The sequence below is a fragment of the Eretmochelys imbricata genome, chromosome 4 (genome assembly GCF_965152235.1).
Source record: "Eretmochelys imbricata isolate rEreImb1 chromosome 4, rEreImb1.hap1, whole genome shotgun sequence".
In the NCBI taxonomy this organism is placed as follows: domain Eukaryota; kingdom Metazoa; phylum Chordata; order Testudines; family Cheloniidae; genus Eretmochelys; species Eretmochelys imbricata.
In genome coordinates this window covers 32,204,118-32,228,731 of record NC_135575.1, presented here as the reverse complement: position 1 = coordinate 32,228,731, position 24,614 = coordinate 32,204,118, and the positions used below count along the sequence as shown (strand labels likewise).

The 24,614-nt window shown below is 44.4% G+C and overlaps 1 protein-coding gene across 3 annotated transcripts in view; it reads right to left on the bottom strand.

Moving 5' to 3' along the window:
- The window catches only part of NFKB1 (nuclear factor kappa B subunit 1), a 94,399-nt gene that overhangs the window by 45,657 nt on the left and 24,128 nt on the right, over window positions 1-24,614 (bottom strand). For 2 of the 3 annotated variants that reach the window (XM_077815079.1, XM_077815078.1), the window contains exons 4-5: window positions 18,247-18,287; window positions 14,392-14,490 (exon numbers count right to left, since the gene is read on the bottom strand). In XM_077815079.1, coding sequence (XP_077671205.1) covers window positions 14,392-14,490; window positions 18,247-18,287 — 140 coding nt within the window. The remainder of the gene's footprint in view (window positions 1-14,391; window positions 14,491-18,246; window positions 18,288-24,614) is intronic. The other variant, XM_077815077.1, reaches the window with a different exon arrangement.

Below are 24,614 nucleotides of genomic sequence, written 5' to 3'. Positions count from 1 at the left end.
TAATCTTCTCTTTGATAAAATAAACAGATCACTCCATTATCTTCTCTTTCATAAAATACACAGCTTGAGCTCCTGGACTTTCTCATTTTAAGGCATGGTTTCTGAGCCTTTAACCACTCCCACGGTTCTACTCTGAACTCTCTCCAATTTTTCAACATCCTTCTTGAATCGTGGACACTGTTCACAGTACTTCACAATTAATTCTAAGTTATATCTGGTAATAGATCAGTTGCATATGTATTTGTCAATTTTTTTCCACTAAGAACTCCAAAAACAGCCACAGACATTAATTACTGACCAGTACATTATTTCTAGAAAGTTATACAAAATGTATCGGTGCTGAACATCTAGAGACATTCAGATACTACAGTGATTTGTGCCAACATAACAAGAAAGATAAAATAAAATGTGGCAAGAAGGATGTGTTCAGCTGTTACAAGAATATCTAAATGTCACTAAATGTACAGTTAAAAAAACCCAAGCCTATTGTTTAACAAGGAAATTACTAAATATTTGGTTTCTAAGGAGCCAATTACTATCAAAGACAAGAAAAAGAAAATAAGGAGTCCCAGGAAGAGTATAGTTGCAGAATTTGCTGTGCATCCACCATAGGGAAGCAGTGTTCAGTTCACCTAATCTGATAAAGTTAAAAATGCTGCACAGTCACATTTATCTGATGTTTCTGTTTAAGAGACAGATTTGTTTTAGAGATTAAAGGGACATCTTGAGAGCTAGTGAATTTCAAAACGTAAGTTGAAAGTAGTTTCAACTGCTTCACAGCTCCATGAGTCTGCTCAGCAGTTTTTATGCTTTACAAATCACATTTTCCTATTTTAAAGATGTTTTTCTGTACCTCATACAAGCAAGTGAAACTGACTTACTGATTAGAGAGACCAAACAGCAAAACTAACTATACAAAGTGCTGTGAAATGCATGAAGTCAATAAACTAAAAATTGGGAAGCCACCCCTTGTTTCACATCTCTTTCAGTCATAGCAACATTTGGCCGAAGTTCTGAAAAAACTTCAAAATGTGAGTAACTTTACACATGTGAGTAATTCCATTATATCTGGGTGTAAAGTTACTCACTTGTGTAGGTGTTTGCAGGATTTGCACAGCCTTAGCTGTTACTTAGAAGTAAAACATTTTTAGGCCACAGTGTGATATTTTCAGTTGAAAGTGTCCCTAAAATTTGGGTTCCTTAAAATTTATTCAACTGCGTACATACTTCTACATCTAAATATAAATGACTTCCTAATTTGATTGAAGTCAGTGGGAGCTGCAGGTCTTCAGCTCCTCTGAAAATCAATTTATTTGGGTGCCAAATTACAGAGTTAGGTGCTCAGCTTAAAAAATAAAAAGTTACCTACATTTTTGTAACTGTTGTTCTTTGAGATATGTTGCTCATGTTCATTCCATTGGGAATGTTCATGCCCACATGCACAGTTGTCGGAGATTTTTGCCTTAGCGATACCCATAGGGTCGGCTGTAGCGCCCTCTTGAATGCTGCGCTCAAGCGCCGGTATATTAGGCGCTGCTGATCCTATGCCCTCTCAGTTCCTTCTGGCCGGCAACCCACAACAGGTAGGAGGGCAGGTAATGGAATGGACATGAGCGACACATCTCGAAGAACAACAGTTACAAAAAGGTAGGTAACCATTTTTTCTTCTTCGAGTGCTTGCTCATGTCGATTCCATTCTAGGAGACTCACAAGCAGTGTCTTTGGAAGTGGGCTCAAAGTCCACAGTTTAGCGGCTTACAATACTGCTCTGCATCATCCCTGGGTCTGTTGGGTAAATGCGTAATGGGCCATGAACGCGTGGATGGCTGACCAGGTGGCCGCCCTACAGATGTCCTGGATAGGCACTTGGGCTTGAAAAGCTGCCGAAGAGGCTTGCGCACTGGTTGAGTGGGTGGTGACAATTGCTGGAGGTGGCATCTTTGCCTAATCAAAGCAGCAGTGAATATAGGCAGTGATCCAAGAAGCAATTCTTTGAGCAGACACTGGATGACTTTTCATCCTGTTGGCCACTGTGATGACAATTGCATTGACTTGCAGAATGGCTTGGTCCTTTCAGTGTAAAAGGCTAGTGCTCTCCTGACATGTAGGGAATGCTGCAGATGCTCCTCCTCCTCCTCCTTACGCGGCTTTGGAAAGAAGACAGGCAAGTAAATGTCCTGGCCCGTATGAAACTGCGAGATCACCTTGGGCAGGAAAGCCGGGTGTGGCCGCAGCTGGACCCGGTCTTTTCAGAAGACCGTTTAGGGTGGTTCCATAAGACTGTTTAGGGTAAGCGCCCTCATCTTGGAGACCCAGCGGGTGGATGTTATTGCAACTAGGAACGGGACCTTCCAGGACAAGAGAAGGAGAGAGCAGGAAGCCAAAGGCTCAAAGGGGGTCCTGTGAGCTGTGACACCACAAGATTCAGGTCCCAGGGTGGAATGGGGTCCCTGATGTGCAAGCAGAGGTACTCAAGGCCCTGGAGGAACATGGCAGTTATGTCCTGGGCGAAAACTGACCTGCCCTTGAGCAGTGGACGGAAGGCCGAAATAGCAGCCAAGTGGACCTTGACAGATGAAAAGGGACACGCCTTGCAGCTTGAGATGCAGAAGGTAGTCCAGGATCAACTGCAGCGAGACCCGCTCAGGTAGACTGCCTTTGTCCAAGGTCCAATAAGTGAACCGCTTCCATTTGGCCAGGTAAGTCGCTGTGGTGGAGGGCTTTCTGCTGCCCAACAGGCCCTGAGCACTCCAGCTCCTCCGCATTTAACCATGTAGCAGCCAAGCCATCAGGTGCAGTGCGGCCAGGTTCAGATGCAGAAGACTGCCATGGTTTTGGGACAGCAGGTCCAGCCTGAGCAGCAGCCATAATGGAACAGCCACTAAGAGGTCCAGCAGCACGCTGAACCAATGCTGGCACAGCCTAGCCGGTGCTATGAGGATTACCTTCACCTTCTCCTGATTGATTTTCATGAGGACTCTGTGAATCAGCGACACCGGAGGGAAGACGTACAACAGAGCCCCCGACCACAGAAGCAGAAAAGTGTCCAATCAGGCTCGGAGCCTCTGTCGATCCCCCGAATTGCGCTGAAAACGTGGCATTTCCTGTTTTGCCTGGACACGAACAGGTCCACCTGGGGAGTTCTGCACCTATGGAAGATGAAGCTGGCCACTTCCGGATGGAGAGACCAGTCGTGACGGGATGAGAAGGTCCTGCTGAGGGCAATCTGCCAAAGCGTTCCTGGCCTCGGGGAGTTGTGTGGCTTCTTCCAACCCTGATGCAGGATTTCACCACTATGTGAGGGACGATAATATGTGGACTGGGACCCTGACCACACAGTCCAGGCTGTGTCTATTGGGGACATAGACCGACACCAGCCACAACAGTAGCGGTCTAGGTGGAGCTGCGCGTGCTGGACTACCTAAGTGCAGGCCACCATGTGGCCCAATCATCGTAGGCACGTGAGAGCGGTGGTGAGAGGGTAAGCTTGCATGAGATCAGGTCTGCCAGGGCTTGGAACTGAGCTTCGGGGAAGAAGACTCTACTGGCCTGAGTAGAGTCAAGGACTGCTCCAATAAACTCTATGCATTGTACAGGCATTAAGGTTGATTTTTTCTCGTTTATCAACAGCCCCAGGTTGTGACAGGTGGAGCAAATCAGACTGAGATGCCGCTGCACCTGATGCCGGGACCAGCCCTTTATTAGCCAGTCGTCGAGGAATGGATACATTTGCATCCCTCAGAGCCTCAGATAAGCAGCCACTGGCTCTATGCGCTTTGTAAACACTTTTGCGGCTGCCGAGAGATGGAAGGGCAGTGCTGTGAATTGAAAATGGCAGTGGCCCAACACAAAATGGAGGAAATGCCTGTGCCCCAGGAAAATGGAAATATAAGTCCTTTAAGTGGAGGGCAGCATACCAGCCTCCTGGATCCAGGGAGGGAATAATGGAGGCCAGAGAGACCGTGTGAAACTTTAACTTCCTGAGAGACTTGTTGAGGTGGCGCAGGTCTAAAATGGGTCTGAGGCTCCCTTTTGCTTTTGGGATTAGGAAATAGCGGGAGTAGAACCCTTTTTTCCTCAAGTCTGGAGGGACCTCCTCTACTGCCCCCAGGCATAGGAGGCTCTCGACTTCCTGAACAAGGAGTTGCTCGTGAGAAGGGTATCTGAAGAGGGACGGGGAAGGGGAGTGGGAGGGAGGGTCGGCCACGAACTGCAGGGTGAAGATATTATGTCGAGCACCCAACGGTCCGAGGTCAGCCACGTCCAGGCTGACCGGAAGGAGTAGAGGCGGTTGAGGAAAGGGGGGAGGATCCTGGGAAGTGACTGGGGCGCCATCCTCGGGTGCATCCTCATAACGCCTGCTTCTGGCTTCCTTGGCCTCTGGAAGAACCAAGCTGGGCAGAGGAACAGGAAGATGAAAGGTGAAGCCATTAAAATCTTTTGTCTCTGTCCTTCTTCCTGTAGGAGATGGACCAGGAGACACCCCAGGACCTCAACGGAGGCGGACAGAAAGGCTTTCTAGCCTGCTGAGGGGTGTGAAGGCCCAAGGAACGGAGGGTGGCATGGGAGTCTTTAAGGCTGTAGAGCTGTGCGTCGGTCAGAGCACGGCTCCCTCAAACAGAAGGTCCTTAAGGGTAGTCTCCATCTCCTGGGACAGCCCAGAGGACTATACCCAAGAGCTGCATCTCATGACCATCGCAGAGGTGACTACCCTGGCCGCTGAGTACATAGCATCCCAGGTCATCTGGAAGGCGCCTCTCGCCACCGCTTTGCCCTCGTCCACCAAGACGGCTCACTCCTTGGCTCGGTCCTGTGAAGGCCCTCTTTAAACTTGCTAATGGAGTCCCACAGTTTGAAGCTGTACCTGCCTAGCAGGGCCTGATAGTTAGACACCCAAACTTGCAGGCTGGCTGTCAAATCAATTTTCCGGCCAACCAAGTCCAGCCTCTTGGCGTCTTTATTTTTTGGCATGTTGCTCGCCTGTCCCTTTCATTCACGGCAGATACGACCAGGATCCCTCTGGAGGATGGGTGTACAGGTACTCAAACCCCTTTGTGGGGATATAGTACTTCTTTTCCACTTTCTTGGAGGTAAGCAGAATGGAAGAGGGGGTCTGCCACACCGACTAGGCAATTTTAAGGACCTGTGGGTGGAAGGGCAATACGATCCAGCCCAGGGTGGAGGAGGGTATAACATTAACGAAGTTGTTGGACTCCTCCGCTAACTCCTCAACCTCCAAGTTCAGGTGTGGCAGCCACTCTTTTGAGCAGGGCCTGGTGCTCCCGGAAGTCGTCGGGGGCACTGCTCGTTAGCGAGGGGCCCGCCACCGCTTTGTCCGGAGACGAAGAAGATGATCGCATGGCAGGGGGAGGGGCGGCTGCCTCTTGCTCATTGGGGCCCACTGTGTTGCCCCTGCATCGGATTTGGCACTGTGCTGACTCGGGTGCCAGCTGTGCCGGGGCAGCTTGTCTGATGCAGCCTGGGAGGAATGGTGGGAGTACAGGACCGGCATAATAGGTACCCCCCATGGGTTCCAGTACTGCCACTGAGCAGGCCATTGCCCCTACCTCCATGCCACCGCTGCAGGAGCCGCACTGCTCTTGTGGGTCAGTGGCATTTTGCCTTTTATAGATGAGGGGCTGAACTCCCCTTCAGGCTTGGACCATTGCCCTTCTGGTGACCAGAGAGGAGCCATAGATGCCTGAGTCTGCCAACTGCCCCTCTTTGGTGACCGGTAAGGACAGGGTGAGGACCAATGTTGCACAAAGAGTGGTACCAGGGAGCTGGAGACTGGTGTTGCAACTGGGAACGATCCCACACCAAGGGGGATTGACGCCTGGGAGACCGCCTAAGTGATGGAGATCTGTGAAGTGGCGAACTCTGGTGGGATGCCTGACAGTACAATGGGTACGGGGATTGGCGTTGTGACTCAGGTGTCCTGTGCCTTGCAGGCAGAGACCTTGGCTTCAGGGACCTGTGTTTTCTAATCAGGGACCAAAGCTGCGGTGATGCGGACCAACACCTGTGGTCCAGGGATTGGGAATGCTCTGCTGTTTTAGTGGGCAGCCCCATAACTAGCTTGCCCTTAGATGCCGGGGCATGGTTTGATGTCTGCAGTGCCGATCGGCCTTTCCACTGGGCCTGCTTCGGGCACGGATGACCCTACAAGGGGCCAGAACCCCCTGCTGCTCCCAGAAGTTGGAGATGGGTCCCTGGCTGGGCCAATCACTCTAACTCCTGAACAACTACTCTAACACTTAACTTAAAGGTCGAACTAAATACCTATCAACTAACAACAAAGGAGACAGAACCATAGACTGTAAGAACTGCTAATGCTCTTGTGATGCCAGACAAGGTGCTCCAACCAACCGTCATGGGCGGTAGGAAGGAACTGAGAGGGCATCGGGTCAGCAGCACCTAATATACCAGTGCAAGAACACGGAACTCAAGAGGGCGCTATAGCCGATCCTACGGGTCCTGCTAAGGCAAAAATCTCTGACTGTGCACATGGGCGCACACAGACATAGAATGGAATTGACATGAGCAGGCACTCGAAGAAGAAACCAGGTTTGGCAATTTTGGCCGAAAGGAAGTCAATGGCTCTAATTCAGTCCTGGCAATAATGGATGCAACTCTCATTGATTTCAGCCTTGGACGAATTTGGTCCAATGCGTTTTGCTTTAAAGGAAACAAAGACTTATTATAACAAGTTATGTTCATGCTTGAATATTGATCATTTCATTTAAAAGCAATTGGGGAATAAAGAGTAACTTTAATTATTTTTTAACATGTGTTCTTAATATTAATCAGTAATCAATCATTCTAGAATTTAATTTCTACCAAAAAAACCCAATATATTTTTCCTTTCCTCATCAGGGAAGCACATTACCTGAGTAGCTTTATTGTTCTGTGAATTCCCATGGAAACCACCTACTAAGACTTAAAATTAAGTACATGCTAAAATCCCACTGACTTCCAGAGGAACACTTTCCTGAATCGGGCTGTAAATTACAATAATCCCAGACAACTAAAATTAGAAAGCTTTCTAGTATTTTCACTTTTCAGCACATTATCTTATAGCATCCACAACTGGGTCAGGCTCTTCAAAGAATAACACACAGGTCCAAATGAACTTACAGGTCCATCGGCATGGATTCTGTTGCAGGATCTCCCTGAGCAATAAACATGAAAGAAGGCAGAAGGACATTTTGTGTAGACTATTCTTGTAAAGTCTTTCGTTCCAAATGTATAAAGTATGTAAAGAAAAATTATGAATAACGCTATTCAGATGTCTCAATGAACTGACGATAACATAGGCCAAACAGGTGTCATGACACAAGCCAATCAAGTTTCATTCTTGTGGTGGTTACCACTACTTTGTAAGAACACCTTGCAGGGCGTGCATAGCCCCTTATACTCAGTGATCAGCACAGTATGTATTCTCTCCTTTTTTCTCCAGATGACAAAACTGTAATCATGAATATGAAGCTCAACAGCTTTCGGATGGCAGCAGTAGAGTTCTATATATCATCGTTTTCCTATGTTAAATTCTTTGTATTAAGTAGACACAAGTTAAAATTATTGTAGATTTTTAGATTGTATTACTGGTAGCTCTCCAGTGTAGCTTTAGGTAGCTCTGAAATCCAACTTTACTGTAATATGTCTAATATTCATACCCTACACTGTAGATACACACAAATAATTAAATAATAAACTATACTGTGCTTTGAAAATGTAATATACTCTGTAAATGCTATTATTATTGTTGCTGTTAAAACTATAACAGTACATATAAAAATATAATGCCATACAATGTAAGGCTACACACACACACACGAGTTTTTGTCTTACAATACAAATGTTACCGATTTCTATTTCTTATAGACTTAAAGTGCCAGATCCGTGAGTGCTAACTTGTGCAAAAAAAAATCAGTGCAGACATGGCAACTTGGCTTTTAACTCAGTTAACAGTTCCAGTTCAACCCCAGGCACACCAATGGATTTTAACTTGAGCCATTAACCAGAGTTAAAAACCAAGTCACTATGTATTCAAAGCTATTTTAACTGGAGTTAGTTAATGGGGGTGAGCTAACCAAAGTTAAATTTGCAGTGTAGACAAATAACAACAGGGCTGGCCTTACCATGAGGCAAACAGAGGAGGCCGCCTCAGGTGCCAGACTGTGGGGGGTGCCACTAGGACCCAGAGTGTAGAAAATTATGTCTGCTGCTGGTGCATATGTAGTCTCTCTGCTCTAGATCCACAGAGATGGTGGAGTGCTGTGCTGGAGGAAGGAGGGCACAAGAGACATAACAGGCAGGCAGGCAGGAGAAAAGGTGAGAGGGAATAACAGAAAGCAGCAGCAGCTGCAAGGACAGAGAGGAGGAGCAGCCTCTTATAGCACCTCTCTAGCTCCCCCAGGAGCCTGGACTGATTAACACCAGCTTCTCCGGAAGCTTCCTGTTTCCTGCTGCTTCCCTGAACCCAACTGAGGAGAACAGGCAGTCAACTGAATTAGTAGGAGCCAGTTAGGCCCTTAAGATGCTGATATCTTCCTTCACTCAGGCCCTGCGACCAGCCTGCTTATTTGTCCCCTTCAATTGAGTGTTGAGAGCCACTATAGCTGGCACAGAACAGCAGTCATGAGTGAAAGAAGAAAATGCCCCTCTGGGGCAGCATTCAGAAAAAAGAAAGAAAGCAAAGGAAGCTTTTCTATCTAAGCAGGAAGGAGCTCTCCTGAGATACACAGACACAAACGTTCACGGTGAGTCTTCTGGCCCCAGTGGGGATGTGAGTGATGAGGAGATGCCTGATCTTCCAGTTAGTCAGAGTGCAGGTGACCTGGCAGCTACTGCAGCATCCATAGCTCCATCTCAAATGCATGTAACCATTCCTGAAGAAAAGTGTAGATCAGAGAAGAGTGTGGTGGAGGTGCAAGAAACAGCTGCTGCTAAGTTTAGTTCCTTAAGTCTAGATGATCCAGGACTGTGGACCCACTTGAGCAGTAGCCTGAGGGACTTCCTTGTTCTGCATGGGCCACAACAAGTGAAAAACTTCATGTTCCCCAAAGACAATGAAAACAGAAGAGTCCATCCAACACATTACTAGCAGGAAATCCCCAATGGTGACAAAGTGGAGAGACCATGGCTTATGTACTCAAAACCCAAGAATGCTGCATACTGTTTTTGTTGCAAACTCTTCCAGTCTAGTGTTCCAGCCACACTGGGTTCTACAGGAACAAAGGACTGGAAAAATCTGGCTAGAAATCTGGCATGCCATGAGAAGGCAGCAAATCACCAGAGAGCATTCCATAGGTGGAAAGAGCTTGAGATGAGACTAAGGTTAAAGGCCAGCATAGATGATCAGCATCAAGAGAAGATTGCATCGGAGTCTCTTTACTGGCAAAATGTTCTGAAAAGGCTCGTTGCCATTGTGAGAATGCTTGCTACCCAAAACCTACCACTGCGTGGCACTTCAGATCAGCTGTAGGTGCCAAACAATGGAAACTTCCTTAAAATTGTGGAGCTGATGGCTGAGTTTGATGCTGTACTCCAGGAGCATCTAAGAAGAGTCACCACCCAAGAAATGTACACACACCACTACTTTGGAAAAACCATTCAAAATGAGATCATACAGTTCCTGGCAACAAAAGTCAAACAGAAGATTGTGGCAGATCTGGAGTCAGCAAGATATTACTCTGTTATTCTGGACTGCACACCTGACATCAGCCATACAGAACAAATGACTTTAATGGTGCGTTTTGTAACAACAACAGAACGTAGTGAAAATGTCCCTGCAAATGGTGACTGTCAGAGAGTATTTTCTAGAATTTATTGACATGGATGATACTACAGGAGCTGGTATGACAAATGTGCTTCTTAAAAAGCTGGAAGATATGGGAATTGCGATAGCTGACATGAGAGGTCATGTAAAACTTATCAATGAAATTGTTGTTAATTGTTCACTTTATTAATATAACTTCATAAGCAAAGTTTTATGAATGAAACAACATTCATTCATAAAACCGGTTACCCCAATAACTGGCTAATTGAGTTTCACTTTCAATCCAATTGCTGCTCAAATCACTGAAACTTACACTGTTTCAACATGGTAACTTCTGTGCACTGTTTGCCATTCCTTACACTTGTCCATATTGTAATTCAAACGCCATTTTAAAATGCTCACTTCATTTTGTAAAAGCTTGCTGCAACCTTCATTTTTGCAAAACCAGCCTGTAATCTCATTAGTTTAGTTTAGATGTGTGAATGAAGTATTTATGGATGATGGAATCAACCTCCAGCCCCAGCCTGTCCTGATGAAATAAAGTGTAAACACCCAACGGCTGAGGATGCAGACAACAGCCCTGACAAAGGAAGAGGAGTCCATCCTCAAAAGAAAAGAAGAAAAGTACAATTGAAGAAACATCAAAGCCAGGTCCCAGGCTGAAAGTCATGTCTGCAATTGACGGGTGATCAATCACACCGGACCCAGAGGCAGCGTGACACAGCAAGACCTATAGACTCTGGATTCAAACTAAAGCCTACAAAAAGGATGGGTGAGATCGAAGACTTTGAAGGGTAACATTCTGCTGCCAACATGGAAGGGCATCGGTGCATGCCCAACAGAGACCCAGCTCTTCCTTGTGCCCGGCTTTCCTGGCCAGTTAGCTGTCACAAGCTATGAACCCAAGCCACGAACTCAAGCTACATTCATGACTGGTAACTATACAGCAGCTGCAGAACCTGTGTGTGTGTATGAACGAATGTGTGAATGAATGTGAAACTGAATGAAATGTTATAGCTATAATTGACTGCCTACTATGATTCTTTTTGTATTCACAATGAATGCGACATTTTGTCTTATCCCCTTTAATAAGATCCTGCTGGTTTTTATTTTATTGGTATAACAGGGCTGTGATAATGGTGCCAACATGAGAGGAAAGAACAGAGGAGTGCAGACACGGATCCGAGAGTTAAACCCTCGAGCTTTTTTTGTCCCATGCAGTTCTCATTCATTGAACTTGGTGGTCAGTGATGCAGCATCAGCTTCTAGTGAGGCTGCTGAATTTTTTAATATAATTCAAAGCATCTATGTATTTTTCTCTGCATCAGCTCATCAACGGCAAATTTTGAAGCAACATCTGGGAACATCCTCTTTGACACTGAAATCACTGAGTGCCACAAGATGGGAAAGTCGAGTGGAGGCGATAAAGCCTATCAAACACCAAATTGGGAAGATAGATGATGCCATAGTTGCCATTATGGAGGATAATGCTATGACAGGAACTGTTCATGGGAGAACAGTGGCAGAGGGAAATGGAATCACCAGAAACATACATAACTTCAAATTTCTGTGTGGCTTAGTGTGGTGGCATGACATACTGTTTGAAATAAATGTTGTAAGCAAGAGACTCCAAGGTGTTGACCTTGATATATCTGGAGCAATGGAACAACTGGAAAAAGCAAAAGTCATACCTACAGTCTTACCGGTCAGATGAGGGATTTCAAAATGTTCTGAAAAATGCACAAAAGTTGACAGAGGAACTTCACACTGAAGCTATTTTCCCACCCATTCAACAATACAAGAATCACCAAAGAAGACGACATTTTGATTACGAGGCACGGGATAATCCCATAAGAGACCCCAAACAACAATTCAAAGTTGAATTCTTTAACCAGGTTGCTATATTGTGCAGTACAGTCAGTTGAAGAACGTTTCATGCAGCTCAAGGAACACAGCAGTATATTTGGGATGTTGTATGATATTCCAAAACTCCTCACTATACCTGAAAAAGACCTACACCAGCAATGCAGGGCACTAGAGACAGTGTTGACACCCGACGACATGCGTGATATTGATGCGAGTGATTTAGGTGATGAACTAAAAGCCCTTTCAAGATACATTTCAGCAGGATTAATTCCAAAGGCTGTTCTGGAATATATGTGCACAAATAAGATGACCACCCTCTTTCCAAATGCTTTTGTTGCTCTGCACATATTTCTAACACTTCCTGTAACAGTTGCCAGTGGAGAACGCAGCTTCTCCAAGCTGAAGTTAATAAAAACACATCTATGCTCCACAATGACACAGGAGAGGCTGGTCAGTCCTGCAACCATTTCAAAAGAGCATGAGCTGGCCCAGAGTGTGGACCTTCAGGAAGCAGTTCAAATCTTTGCAACCAAGAAGGCACGGAAAGCATCAGTTTGATGATTCAAACAGATAAAAATGCCAGTGAAGAAAAGAAAAGTTAACTTTCAAACGCCTGAACGGCAAATGTAAGTGTTACTTAAAATTTTTGAACAAGGCATTTTAAGTTGTTAGCTCTCTTTTATTAGGGTAGGTAGCAGAGCAATACCATGAGAGGAGTAGAACAGGAAGAAGGCAGAATTGAGACCTTTCAAAATTTTGGCCACAGCGAGGGGGAATGGGGGAGTCATTTGAGCTCCCTGCCTCAGGTGCCAAAATGTTGTGGGCCAGCCCTGTACACTAAGAGATATGCTTCAGCTCAGCTGGAAGTTTTGCACTTGATACAGGAATAACTGGGTGAAATCTATGGCCTATGTTGTGCAGGAGGTCAGACTATGTCAACGTAATGCTCCTTCTTCGGGCCTTAAAATCTACAATTTTATGATTCTACAAATGGGGGCATTGCAGGGGTTCCCCTATGTCTTGGCAATTTCTGGCTGTCAGAATGGGTTGTAGGGGCTATTGCTCATCAGCATAGATTACTGCAGTTGGACCAGCGCTGAGCTGGCCAAGGCTTTTGCAGATGCTTTCAGACAGCTGTGCACATCAGCAGTGATTCACATCTACCGCAGCAGCACACCCAAGGTTCTGGCACTCCCTCTTTATTTTTTATAGACTATTGTTCCTGAATATTCAATTGGGTTCATCGAGATCAGCTCAACTGTGAAAACTAAAGGAGGCAAAACACAAAGGAGGCTTATGGGAAAAGGAGTGAAACACGTCTCTCTTTACTGGCACAACTTGAATCAAAAACATGCGCTAACACGCAGTGGCCAGGAGGAACTGACTTCGTTCCTTTGCCAGCCTCTCCCACAAGGTATTGTTGGGTGGTGACTTGTACCAGGAAAAAAAGATCCCACTACTGAGATAAGTAATTTTATATTTAAACCAGGAAATGATACCTTGTTCATAGTCTCATCACCATCATCATGTGAAAGGGAAAGTGAGTAGATTCTTTGCCAGGGCTGGTAACTTTTCAGAATAGCTTTGCAAGGCTACATTAAATCTATGATTTCTAATTTACCAGACTAATATCCGAGGCTATAACAGCCAGAGCTGATTACGTTGAGTAATGCTCATTCTAACTCATGGTAGAGATATAGTTGTTCCAAATCCTAGTCTCTCCCAAGATTCACAGAAGAACAGAGCACATGCACCTGAATGGATGGTGAGCACAGTCCAGCACAGAAACTCATCTTTAGCACACTAAGGAGTAGGAAGGGAGAAAGAACTCATGAATTAAAAGCTATTAATTCTCGTTCCTAATGGGGAAATCTCTAATGGAACAATTCAGGAAGTACACACTGCCATATTGATACAGACTTTTGTGAGTGGTACTGCTAAGGATAATTTGGGAACCACTGCATTAGATATTACCTCGTGAAGAGCAAATTAATGCTTTCTTCACTAACCTCAATGGCTCTTAATTCATGAGCTCAAAAAGCTCAAATAAAATATAGTATATCCTTCTCCTGCAGTGCAAGGAGAACATGATTGCTGAGGGAGCCTAAACTTGGAGGTTTCCTAACTTTAGTTCTGTTATAATCTCAACCCTAACATTGCATTAGCATAGGTATTTTTCTTTGGTTGATGGCTTTTAATAATAAAGACAAAGCTGCTTAGGAAATACTGCATTATAAGCCTGATCCAACTCCTGTTGAAGTCAATCTGTCTTTGCACTGAGCTTAACTTTAGGCAGCCATTTTTTAAAAACCTGGGCCCAGGAGCACTAGCTGCAATATGTGATTTCAACCACTACCACAACAGTGAGCACAAGCAAACATCTGGAAAAACTACCTACCTCTTCTTTTAAGGGGGAAAAAAGTAGTTTCAGAAGCCCTGTGCTAATTTCCACTCCTAAAAACTTAGCAGTTCAAACACACAAACTTGGATTGTGAAGAACCAGAGACATTCAGCAGATTCTTTTTAATTCACAGGATGGATTTTCACTTGCCAAAAACAAAAAACCAGCTAGTGCCTTATTTATGTGCACGACAGTCTCTCAATTTAAAAACTGGCATTGAAATACATAGTTCATTTCAATAACTTCAAATAGATTCATGGTGATGTACAAATGAATCCTACGTAAGGATTTCTTGTACGGCACTCACAATCATATTGTTAAATATAATAATTTATGAACTTACTTTGACCTGAGGGTATGATTTTTTGTTCTTTTCACTAGAAGCACCTGGAAGTCCACCATGTGAAGGCCCTTCACACACGTATCTGAAACGAAACCCTCTCTGTGGAGATTGAAAAGAAAAAGAAAAACAAAAAAACCTTTGAAAATCATCATTTTAAAACAACTATCCACTGACAAATTGAAATGTTATGGCTGCTAATTCCTGAAACACACTCTGGATACTTCCAATGGGTGGCAAACAGTTTTATTCTTATTCACACACGTAGTGGCAGTAGGAATCTCTTCTCCCAATGCTGTTGTGATTATACAAAATGGACGTGGGTGCAGAGATCCCTTTTCACCCCAGAAACCAGTCAAAAGGTGGATGAAGGATTTAGAATAGTGAAGACACTCTCTTCATCATGGTAGTAGTCAAGAGATGGGGAGAGATAGAATAGGAGCCCCAACAGTGAAGGGAAGGTGAAGGGGGCAGGGAAAGAAAGAGTTCTTCTCCCTCTTACAGAATAGCAGCCATGAAACCAACAAGAATGTCAATTTCACATTTCATTTCAGGAACATCATATTTTGGTATTTCTAAAAGAAGTTTTCCAGGGATCTTCAGTTCTCCAAGAAATTTGTTCCATATAGGAACAAAAGCAATTTAAAAAATACAGAAAGCCCTGGTGAACTGAAATCCATGAGATCCGGTGAGCTGTATTTATGAACACTTTCCCTTTATTTATTTCTGTAAGTGGAGGGAAAGGAGTAGGAAGTGTCCAAGTTAAGACAGTTGCACAAAATAATTCACTTTTATGATTAGATTACTTTTACACTAGACATAAAACATGAGTGGACACTGAAAATTTTTGCCAGCTTACAGTGATTGCCACCGGAAAGTCAGCCTTTACCAACAATAACCACACCATCGTAACCAAGATAACACAATTTATCTGCGGTTCTAAGGTTAAGCTTATACACATGGGTCAGATCCTCAAAATGTATAAATCAGCATAACCCCAGTGAAGTAAATAAACATAAGATTTCAAAGGATTTATTCTATCAAAGAGAAATGTAAACAAGATGGTTCTAAGTCATTGCTATAGTCATTGACATACCAGGGATGAAAAAAACTACTGAAAATGAAAGCCACCTGGGAGAGGGGATTTGGGAGAGAGTAGTGTTTAATAACAGGTTTCAGAGTAGCAGCTGTGTTAGTCTCTATCCGCAAAAGAAAAGGAGGACTTGTGGCACCTTAGAGACTGACCAATTTATTTGAGCATAAGCTTTCGTGAGCTACAGCCCACTTCATCAGATGCATGCAGGATCTACTACAAAGAAACGTTAACACACCTTTCACTGTAGTATTACAAATGGCACTACCTCTCTTATACTTTCAGTCAGGAAGGTTTCTCCTCTTTGGCCCCAATCCTGTGATTGACAGAGCTTTTTTGAGTTCAGTGTGATTCTAGGAAGTGCAGCAGCCTGCCAAGTAATGTCAACTATTGGGTTGTAACCTTAATCAGACAACATTTGCATGGTAGGATCAAGCTGCAGACATCTGACACCAGGTTCATCTGAATGTAAGTGTTTGTCAGCCCACAGTTATTCACAGCGCTCACACAATTGCTCTTAAAATGAGTAATCAACCTCAAAGCCTCCGCAATATCTATCCTGCTAAAGACTTTGCTGTTTAAATACTTGTGCCTCATACAATGTTTGACTTTCACTCACATACCCACAGAACAGACTGATACTCATGAAACACTAAGGTTAAAATTCACTTCAACACATTAAGGCAGAGCAATTGGGCTTTCTGCCTGTGAAGTGCCCAAGTAGGGGTTGGGGTTGTGGGAGCCAGGTCTGAAATTCATTCCTGAATCTAGGGTTAGGGCTGCAGAACAGCCACACCAAAGCCACTGCAAACTGCCAAGGCCGCTGGATCCATGTAATTGCCTGTATAACCTTCCCTACCCGGCATTGTCCTGCCCCCATGACTGACCTATGTGGGGCCAGTGATGAGACTGCCTGCACAGTGCTCTGTCCATGGCTCACCCTGCACAGCCACACTACAAACCTTAAATTGTCTGGTGCGCCTTGGGGCCTCTCTACAATGGGAGCCATGGGGGGGTTGGCCATTTTACAGCCATTGCACACTGTAGACCCAATCATGTATTTAAGGCACAGCCTGGCGTTTGGGATGATTCAGAACCACATGAGAAGCAGAATTGCTCCCAGAGCTCCTGGTGCACAGAGCATGCACGCTTCACTGAGTGTAGCATGCACCCCCCTGGTGTGCCAGGCCAGCCCAGTGCAAAGCTAGGGGTGGGGTCAGGGACCCACCTTCCCCCAACTTCCTTTGGGCTGATGTATGTTTTTAGATGTGCATGGAGTGAGCAGTCACTGCATTCCCGAGTGCACAGATTGTATTGTGACAGGCCTTTACATGGGGTATGCCCGGGGTGGAGCAATCTTTGGTCACTTCCATCTCCCTATGCACCCACCCAAGAGCATCACAATCTGGCCTTGTATGTGACTGTGTGGGAGGGGTAGGAAAAGGGTTTCAGTATTGTATTGGCCAAGGGAGGAATCACTGGATGTAGGATTATGTGCAAATGCCTTAGAAGGGCTGAAGCCACAATTCCAACAGAGAGGCTGGAGTATCAATCACAGTGAGCACTCTGCACCTTTGCCCTGGGTGGGAAGGTGGTTTCCATCCCCAGCAATTCCCATACACTTTACCTGCATGAAGCCCAAGTAGTGCAGTGAGATGAAAATCATACTGACAGAAGAGTGAAAAGTAGTGCTGTTCTGTGCTTGTGTAACCCATACACCTCCTGGATGTGGTGTTCTGTCCCCTCTAGTGGCACCGAGACCACTTAGAGATTAATGAGTCTACTACAGCCTTAGCAAGAGCCATGTGGCTTCTAGCTCATGCAGTAGAGACTCATGCACTGAAGTTCCAGGTTTGATCCCACCTGCTGACAACTGGGGTCTGTCGGTGTTACACTTGTACAAAAATTGCATCCCAAAATTACCTTAATTTATTCTTGGGATATTCAGCGTTACCAAGCGTGTGACAAAAGGAATCCCACAGGGCTATACAAATTATGAGTTAAAATTTCTTGCAAGGATTTTGAAAAGAGTGCGGAAAAGGGCCATTATATATGTTATTTTTATTTTTCATTTTAGCAAGAAATATGAAAAAAAACCCTACAAATTTTCCAGAAATATTTCATTGACTCATATTTGTTTCATACATTGGGATATTTTCCTCTCATAACCTATTTTAAGGCTCTTTCCTAGATGGAAATGTTTTCTACCTTTAATAAAATACATTTAATATAACCCTCAGAATTTTTTTGTCCTGTGACACTTCCAGACAGATGACAAGAGATAAGAACAGAACAAAACAGGAAACAACCTTGCTATAAAAGCGTAAAAAAGAAAACAGAACCCTGCTAATAATGCACCACAATTCTTATTAGTTCAAAATGCTTTACAATGAGACACTTTATTCAAAAACAATGAGGAGTCCTTGTGGCACCTTAGAGACTAACAAATTTATTTGGGCATAAGCTTTCGTGGGCTATAACCCACTTCATCAGATGCATGGAGTGAAAAATACAGTAAGCAGGGATAAATATACAGCACACAAAAAGATTGGAGTTGCCTTACCAAGTGGGCGGTCGGTGCCAACAAGGCCAATTCAATTGGGGTGGATGTGGCCCATTCCCAACAGTTGACAAGAAAAGGTGAATATCAATGGAGGTGAATAACAACATTATTTAGTATCCCTCCATCTTGGATTACAGCTGTACTCAGACAATATGCTGCCACAGCTACCCAAAAGATTTTCAAAATGCAGTATTCCTCTTACCTGTTTAGGCTGTTCTATGATTTGAAGATATGGTCCATCTGCTAATAAAAAAAAGAAAAATAATAACACACCTCTGATTTACATCAGCATCACATATAAGAAGTCAGAGGGCTAAATTAGATCTCCGAAAAAGTCATGGGGTAAAATTCTCAAATATGCCTAAGAACCTGAGTTTTATTTTGAAAAGTGAGTTGGGAGCTGACATCCTATTGACTTGCAATGAGACTGCGGCTTTGTCTACACTGGCACTTTCATTGTTAAAACTTTTGTCCCTCGGGGTGTGAAAAAACACCCCTCTGAATGACAAAAGTTTTAAGGATGAAAAGCGCCAGCACGGACAGCGCTTCGTCAGCGGGAGTCAAGCTTCCATAGATGAAGCTACCGACCCTTGTTGAAGGTGGTTTTATTTTGTCACCGGGAGAGCCCTCTCCTGGGGAGAAGGAGCAGCTACACAGGGCACCTTACACTGGCACGGCTGCAGCAGCACAGCTGCGCCGTTGGTAGGTGTGCAGTGTAGACATCGCCTTAGGCTTTGAACGGTGGGATTCCCAAAGGGAGCTAAGGCTGAGACTTGCAATGTTTTAGCATCCTGCCAGCAAGTGGAATTCACAGTCCTGAGCTAGGTATGCAGCCTGCATACACAGTGCCTCGGGGAGAGCGAGGTGCCTAAAAAGAGATTCACAGAAGCCAGCAAGCTGAGCAGGAAGCTGCTTAAGCAGGCTAGTAGGAAATGCCAAAGAGAGGTGGGTGGCCGAAGCCCTGGCCCCTGAAGGAGTTAAGGATCTCAACTCCAGGCCGAAGGGTGGTATTTCCCTGGATTTGGGATTAACAGCTGTGAACCCTTTCCTGGAGTTAGGCAGATATTCTATGTCAAATACTTTTCAAGAAAAACAGAGGCGGCTGCTTGTAAACTTTAGCCTACAGGTTAGAGCACTCACTAGAGATGTGGGAGACCCTGGTTCAATTACCCCCCCGCCTAATGTGGGGCAGAGATTTAAAACCAGGTCACTCACCCACAAAGTGACTGCCCTAACCACCAGGCTATGGGGCATCCTGTGGAGGGGCTTTCTCAGTCTCTCCTGTTGAAGCGATTCTACTTGGTATGAAATAATTAAATATTCATTGCACCAGAGAAAATGAGAGGTTAGCTAACAGGGCACTCCCCTGGGAGGTAGGAGACGCAAGTTCCAGTCTCTGCTCTAATGACTATTTTAGTATTTCATACCTTACCACTTCCTCCTACAGCTGTGTTTTGTGTAGAGCCCGATCCTGTGCACAGCCTCTAAAGCAGCATCTGAGCATGTCCACCAGACCAGGTCCCGTAGGCAAGATAGGCTGGGGAACGCCTAGTTTATGAATCCCACTGGAGTGTGAGTTAGGTACCCAGCTGCTCGGTGGTGTCAGGGTTTAGGTGGCTGTGCACTTACCCACCACTAGAAATGTAAGCACCGTGGGGACTTTAACAGTGGAAACATAGGTACCTAGGGACTCTGGGCACCTAGAGGGTTAGATGCAGTTGAGCCAGATTTTTGAGGATCTAAATTTTCAACTTAAGTTTACTAAAGTGGACTTAGGTCCTTATGTCCCCCTTATGAATCCTGTTCTAAGTGCCTAACTCACTCCTGAAAATGGGACTTAGGAGCCTAATTCATGTATACACTTTCAAAAATTTTACTCATGAGCCAGTTTCTGACATCCAGTATTTGGGTCTGCTCCACTAATAATGTCAGACTCCAACTGACTTAAACGGTCCATAATCAGATGCAATGGGCTAAAGCCACCCTGTGCACTGGGCCAGTACAAGGGCTATGTACCACTTAAATCCTACTTAAGCCAAGCCCGGTTTGGAGGACCTAAGCGATGCATTGGCTTGTGCTGGTCTTCTGAAGAGAGGTCAATTTGACCCTAATAAGCCTGATCCAAAGCCCATTGAAATCAATAGGAATCTTTCCATTGACTTCAATGGCCTTGGAGCAGGCCCTACGTGAGAAATTCTCCATGAAGGCATTCATTGTACGACATCTGAGCGCAGAATTCGGTCTAATCAGGGCTTAAATTGGAAGAAGTTACATGGAGCTAAGGAGCACCCCTTGCCTGCCATCTCGTTCAGATTCTCAGTTATGAAAAGAGAAAGCTCATCTCTTGCCCTTATGGCTGTGAAGATAATTTTAATAATGTGAACCAAGTATTACTGATGCAGAGATGTCTTCAGGAGTTTCCAGAGAGCTTGAAAAAACAGTTCTGAGAGGTGTAAACTGCCCCTTCATCTTAACAAGGTGTTAACTCATATGACCAATGGTAACGTTTAAATGTTAATAATGTTATCAATCAGCTGTTTATCAAAGTCTGTACTAAAAGAGAATAATTTCAGGAAGATCTGCACAATCTACAATGAGTTGTATATCATTTTGGTGCCACAAGTGGGTACCATCTTCTTTTTTTTTTTTTTCAACAGCCAAGAGAAAGACAAGTCCAAAAAGTCTAACAGAGCCCGCTAGGACACCAGAACCCCACCAAAAGGAGCCAAACCACAGTAACGTAGCAGATCCTATGGGTATTTCCATACCCCACTGAGGAGATGATAAGATACAGGAGCTCATCAGAACATTCATGACCACATTCTGAACAACTGCACAATCCACCACAAGTGGCATGTTGTTCTGACATCTTCAGTGAGGGAATCTTAGAAGAGTACCATTAATCTTTTTGCAACCTGATGTTCACTGACTGGTTGAAATACTATAGGATTCATGTATTTGTAGTAGTGCGATTGTGGCACTGAGAACATTCAATTTTAGTAAAATAGCTTTTTATTCCTTACATAAAAATATCACACAATCTTCTCAAAATAAAAAAGGGAATCTTGGTAAATACTCTAACTGGCAGATATATTAGGAGCCCTCATTGCTTATTTGTCAAAATCAGTTGACTCAGCAATTGCCTTCATGCCAAAGATATGTTACAAAGATCAGCAATGACAATCTTGAATCTAAAGCTCCTTTTACATGCAACTAACTATAAAACAAACTAATATTTGAGTTGGCCAAAGTAACAAATATGGAAATTGGGTTATATTCTTCCTATGCAATTAAACATTTTGCTGGCATTCTAGAACCAGAACTGAACATTTTGCTTACTAAAAATTTTAACAGATACAGAGTGATATACCATTTTGCTTATTCTCTGTCTGTAACAGTGGGTCCCTTTTGAACTACGTTCTAATAGTAGTAGACAAAAATACCAAGGCAGAACATGACTTTGGACTCCTCACATATTAATACTGAGAGAAAGCTAAAAGAAAAAGCTATTGGAAATATAGAAAGGTTGGCATAATGGCTTGTTATAGCCTAGTCAGATTAAATAAAACTATGATTCATGTAAACAAAGTAGGCCTGGAGTTGCACCTTCTTACCACCAATAAAAATTAGATTGTTGAACCGGATTAACTGAAGGGAAAAAATAGCCCTGCAGAAATAAGTCATTCTGATGTAGTACTGTTATGTGTATTTAGAAATGTTATTTAAAAATAAAGAGCAAGCATGTTAATTGACTTTCAAACATTATTGCCCTAGTCATTTTATTTTGAATGCTAGAGAGGATTATATTCTATTCTATACAGGTTCTTAAACCACGCTTATCATTGTAGTGTCTGAACTCCTTCCAGAAATGCATCAAACAACGTGGCTAACATTTGTCCTGTGTAGGTCATTCTTTCTCTCATGTACTCTCTTGGGGAGAGAATGTGTGCAGTGGAGTATTTTGTTTAGGAAAGAGTTTCTGAGTTTTGATTATTTTAATATGTAGAAGCTGCTTTGAGAATATAGGTACACACCGAAGAGGTGTGCTGGAGCAGAAGGTGTGGAGACCTGTGATGGTCTTCAGTTCATGTGAGATTTTTTTTTTTGATGATTTGGTACCAGCTATCAAGAAAGCTCTGTCTCCTGCACATTTCATTCTAACAAATAAATAATTTATAAATGTTAATCGGGCACAAAAAAGCACAGCAGCAAATCAAACACTAAACATCTCAATCTTTGTTTGCATTCCTACATTTTCAAAATGCATAACCTATAGTTAGTGTATATTACCCAGAATTCTGTGCTGTTTGGATGAAATTCACCCCTGTGCAGCCAATGCACCACTTAAGTAGTGCTTTAGCCCTCCTCAAAGGGATGAATTTCACTCCCACAGAAGGCCAAGTTCTAACATCACAATTCCTCATGATTTGCCTGACACTCCCGCTGCAAACAGGAGGGCTTTGTATTTGAAATTAACAGCCACCTAACATAGATACATTTTGGGGCAGACTGGCAACATTTTCATTCTGAACCTAGCTATTTACCTAGCTTCCTTTTCCTTCTTCTCGCCTCACTCAGTTCAAACTAACTTCGGTCCTGCTACCTGCCCTCCTGCCTGAGTCATAGGCCTACTTCCCTCATCTCCTTCAACAGCTGTGTTTCTTCACTCTCCTTCCTTCCTCTCACTCTTGAGACACAGACCTCATGTTTCTTGCCACCTCTCTCTGCTACACTCCTCCTTTTTCTATCAGAGCCTGCTCCTGCACACACTTTCTGGAGGAGTACCAATCTTCAGGATAGGGCCACTTCCTTAATCCCTCCCACCACAGAAATGCCAAGGAGAATGGGGTTTGTGAGATTGGAGGGTTTCATTCAGGCACTACCCAGGCAAGGCTGGCAGAGTTGCAGGACCGGTGGATTTTCCTAGCCAACAGCCTGGCTAGTTAATGCCTGAAACAATTAATTTTAGCCCGAGATAGCCCTGACTTCTGGATGGTGATCAGGCTGCTGTATTGCACCCAACCTTTGGATCCCATGTACTGCTAAGTTCCTTGGGTCTGGGCAGTGACTGATCACTGTCTCCAGTTCTGGGTCACTCATGTGCACTCCCAGGTGAGCACCTCCTGTCTGATGCCCCACTGGCAGTGGGGCCCCACCAACCAACAGCCTAAACCCTGGAATCAGTGCCTCAGCCCTCCAGATTGCCCCTGTATCTTATAAATGCTCTCCCCAGAGGTCTAACCTTGTGGGCACTCTGGTTATAGTTTGTCTCTTCAGGAACCACATGACAGTTAAAGCCAAGGAACTTCTTAAACACACACACACACTTTACTCATAGAGAGCACAAGAGATATAGAGCTAGGTAAGAGAACAAAACCTCCATGCAATCCCTCTCCCCCACAGAGTCTTCCTCACTCCTGAGACTCTTTTGAGGTTTGGCTATTCTGCTGGAAGAAGACAAGTTTGTCCTGCCCCTCTCCTCCAGAGTGTCTTCTCTTTCTGGTGGTGATATGGATTCCTTGCTTCGAGAACATGTCTCTTTTTACAATCAGTCTATCACCCCTTTCTCCTTCTGGCTTTCTCCTGGGGATTTTCCATTCTTCAGCACACACATACATGCCCCATGGCTGCTGGGCACAGAGCAGGGTTCAGTGGGGAAGAGTCATTAGTAAGATAATAGTCCTTGGCAGCTGCCGGGTGTGGTTATTCAGTTGTTAATGGCCCCGCGTCTGATCTGCAGGCATGGTCTGTCTTTTGCCATACAATGGAAGGTTTAATCCGCACTGAAGACTACAGTCTTAAACAGAGGTCATAAAATGGCATCTTTCCCTACGCTGACGCAGACGCATTCCCCAAACTGTTACCCTGCTGCACCCGATTTTTTCCTATATGTTGGGGGAAAGGTTGCGAATGGTTGTGCAGTGAGGAGGAGGCAGTAGGGAACCAGCCTCAATTGCAGCCCATGCACTCTGGGGCCAAGGAGTGAACCGAGCAACAGCTCTGCCACTCCACCCCACACTAGACTGGAGTGGCTTGCCACATTGGGTGAGTAAATTATTCTTCTTTCAGGGGTGTCATAGCCTGTGCTCCCTCGACTCTCTAAACAACAAGGATTTGCTGGAAACCCTGTCTCCAAGGCAGAATGCATCCCAACGCTTCCCATGGAGCAGTGCAGTGTATTATTCATACAGGGCATACCCTACCATACACCACAATGAAGCTGGAGGGACAGCAGTACATCATTGCATTATATTTACACACATAGGCATGACTACTTGTCAGAAAGTCCCTAAACGCCCTAGTTGTTTATTACTTGTTTATAGGACACTCACATGGCATTATAACCCATAGTTATACATTAAACCTGCTCCTTGTCAAATCAGTAACTCAGCCATTGTCCATGGTTGCCTGAAAGATTTAAGTGCTGGGGCTGCATCAGTGGCAGATATTAGCCGCCTTGGCTCTCCAACTTCTTCATTCGGCAGACCACTTTGTGAGAGAAGTTCTCCCTTGGACACCTCCCACCTCAGTTCTCCCTACTTGGTTGTCAAAGTGCTTCATTTTGAAGAC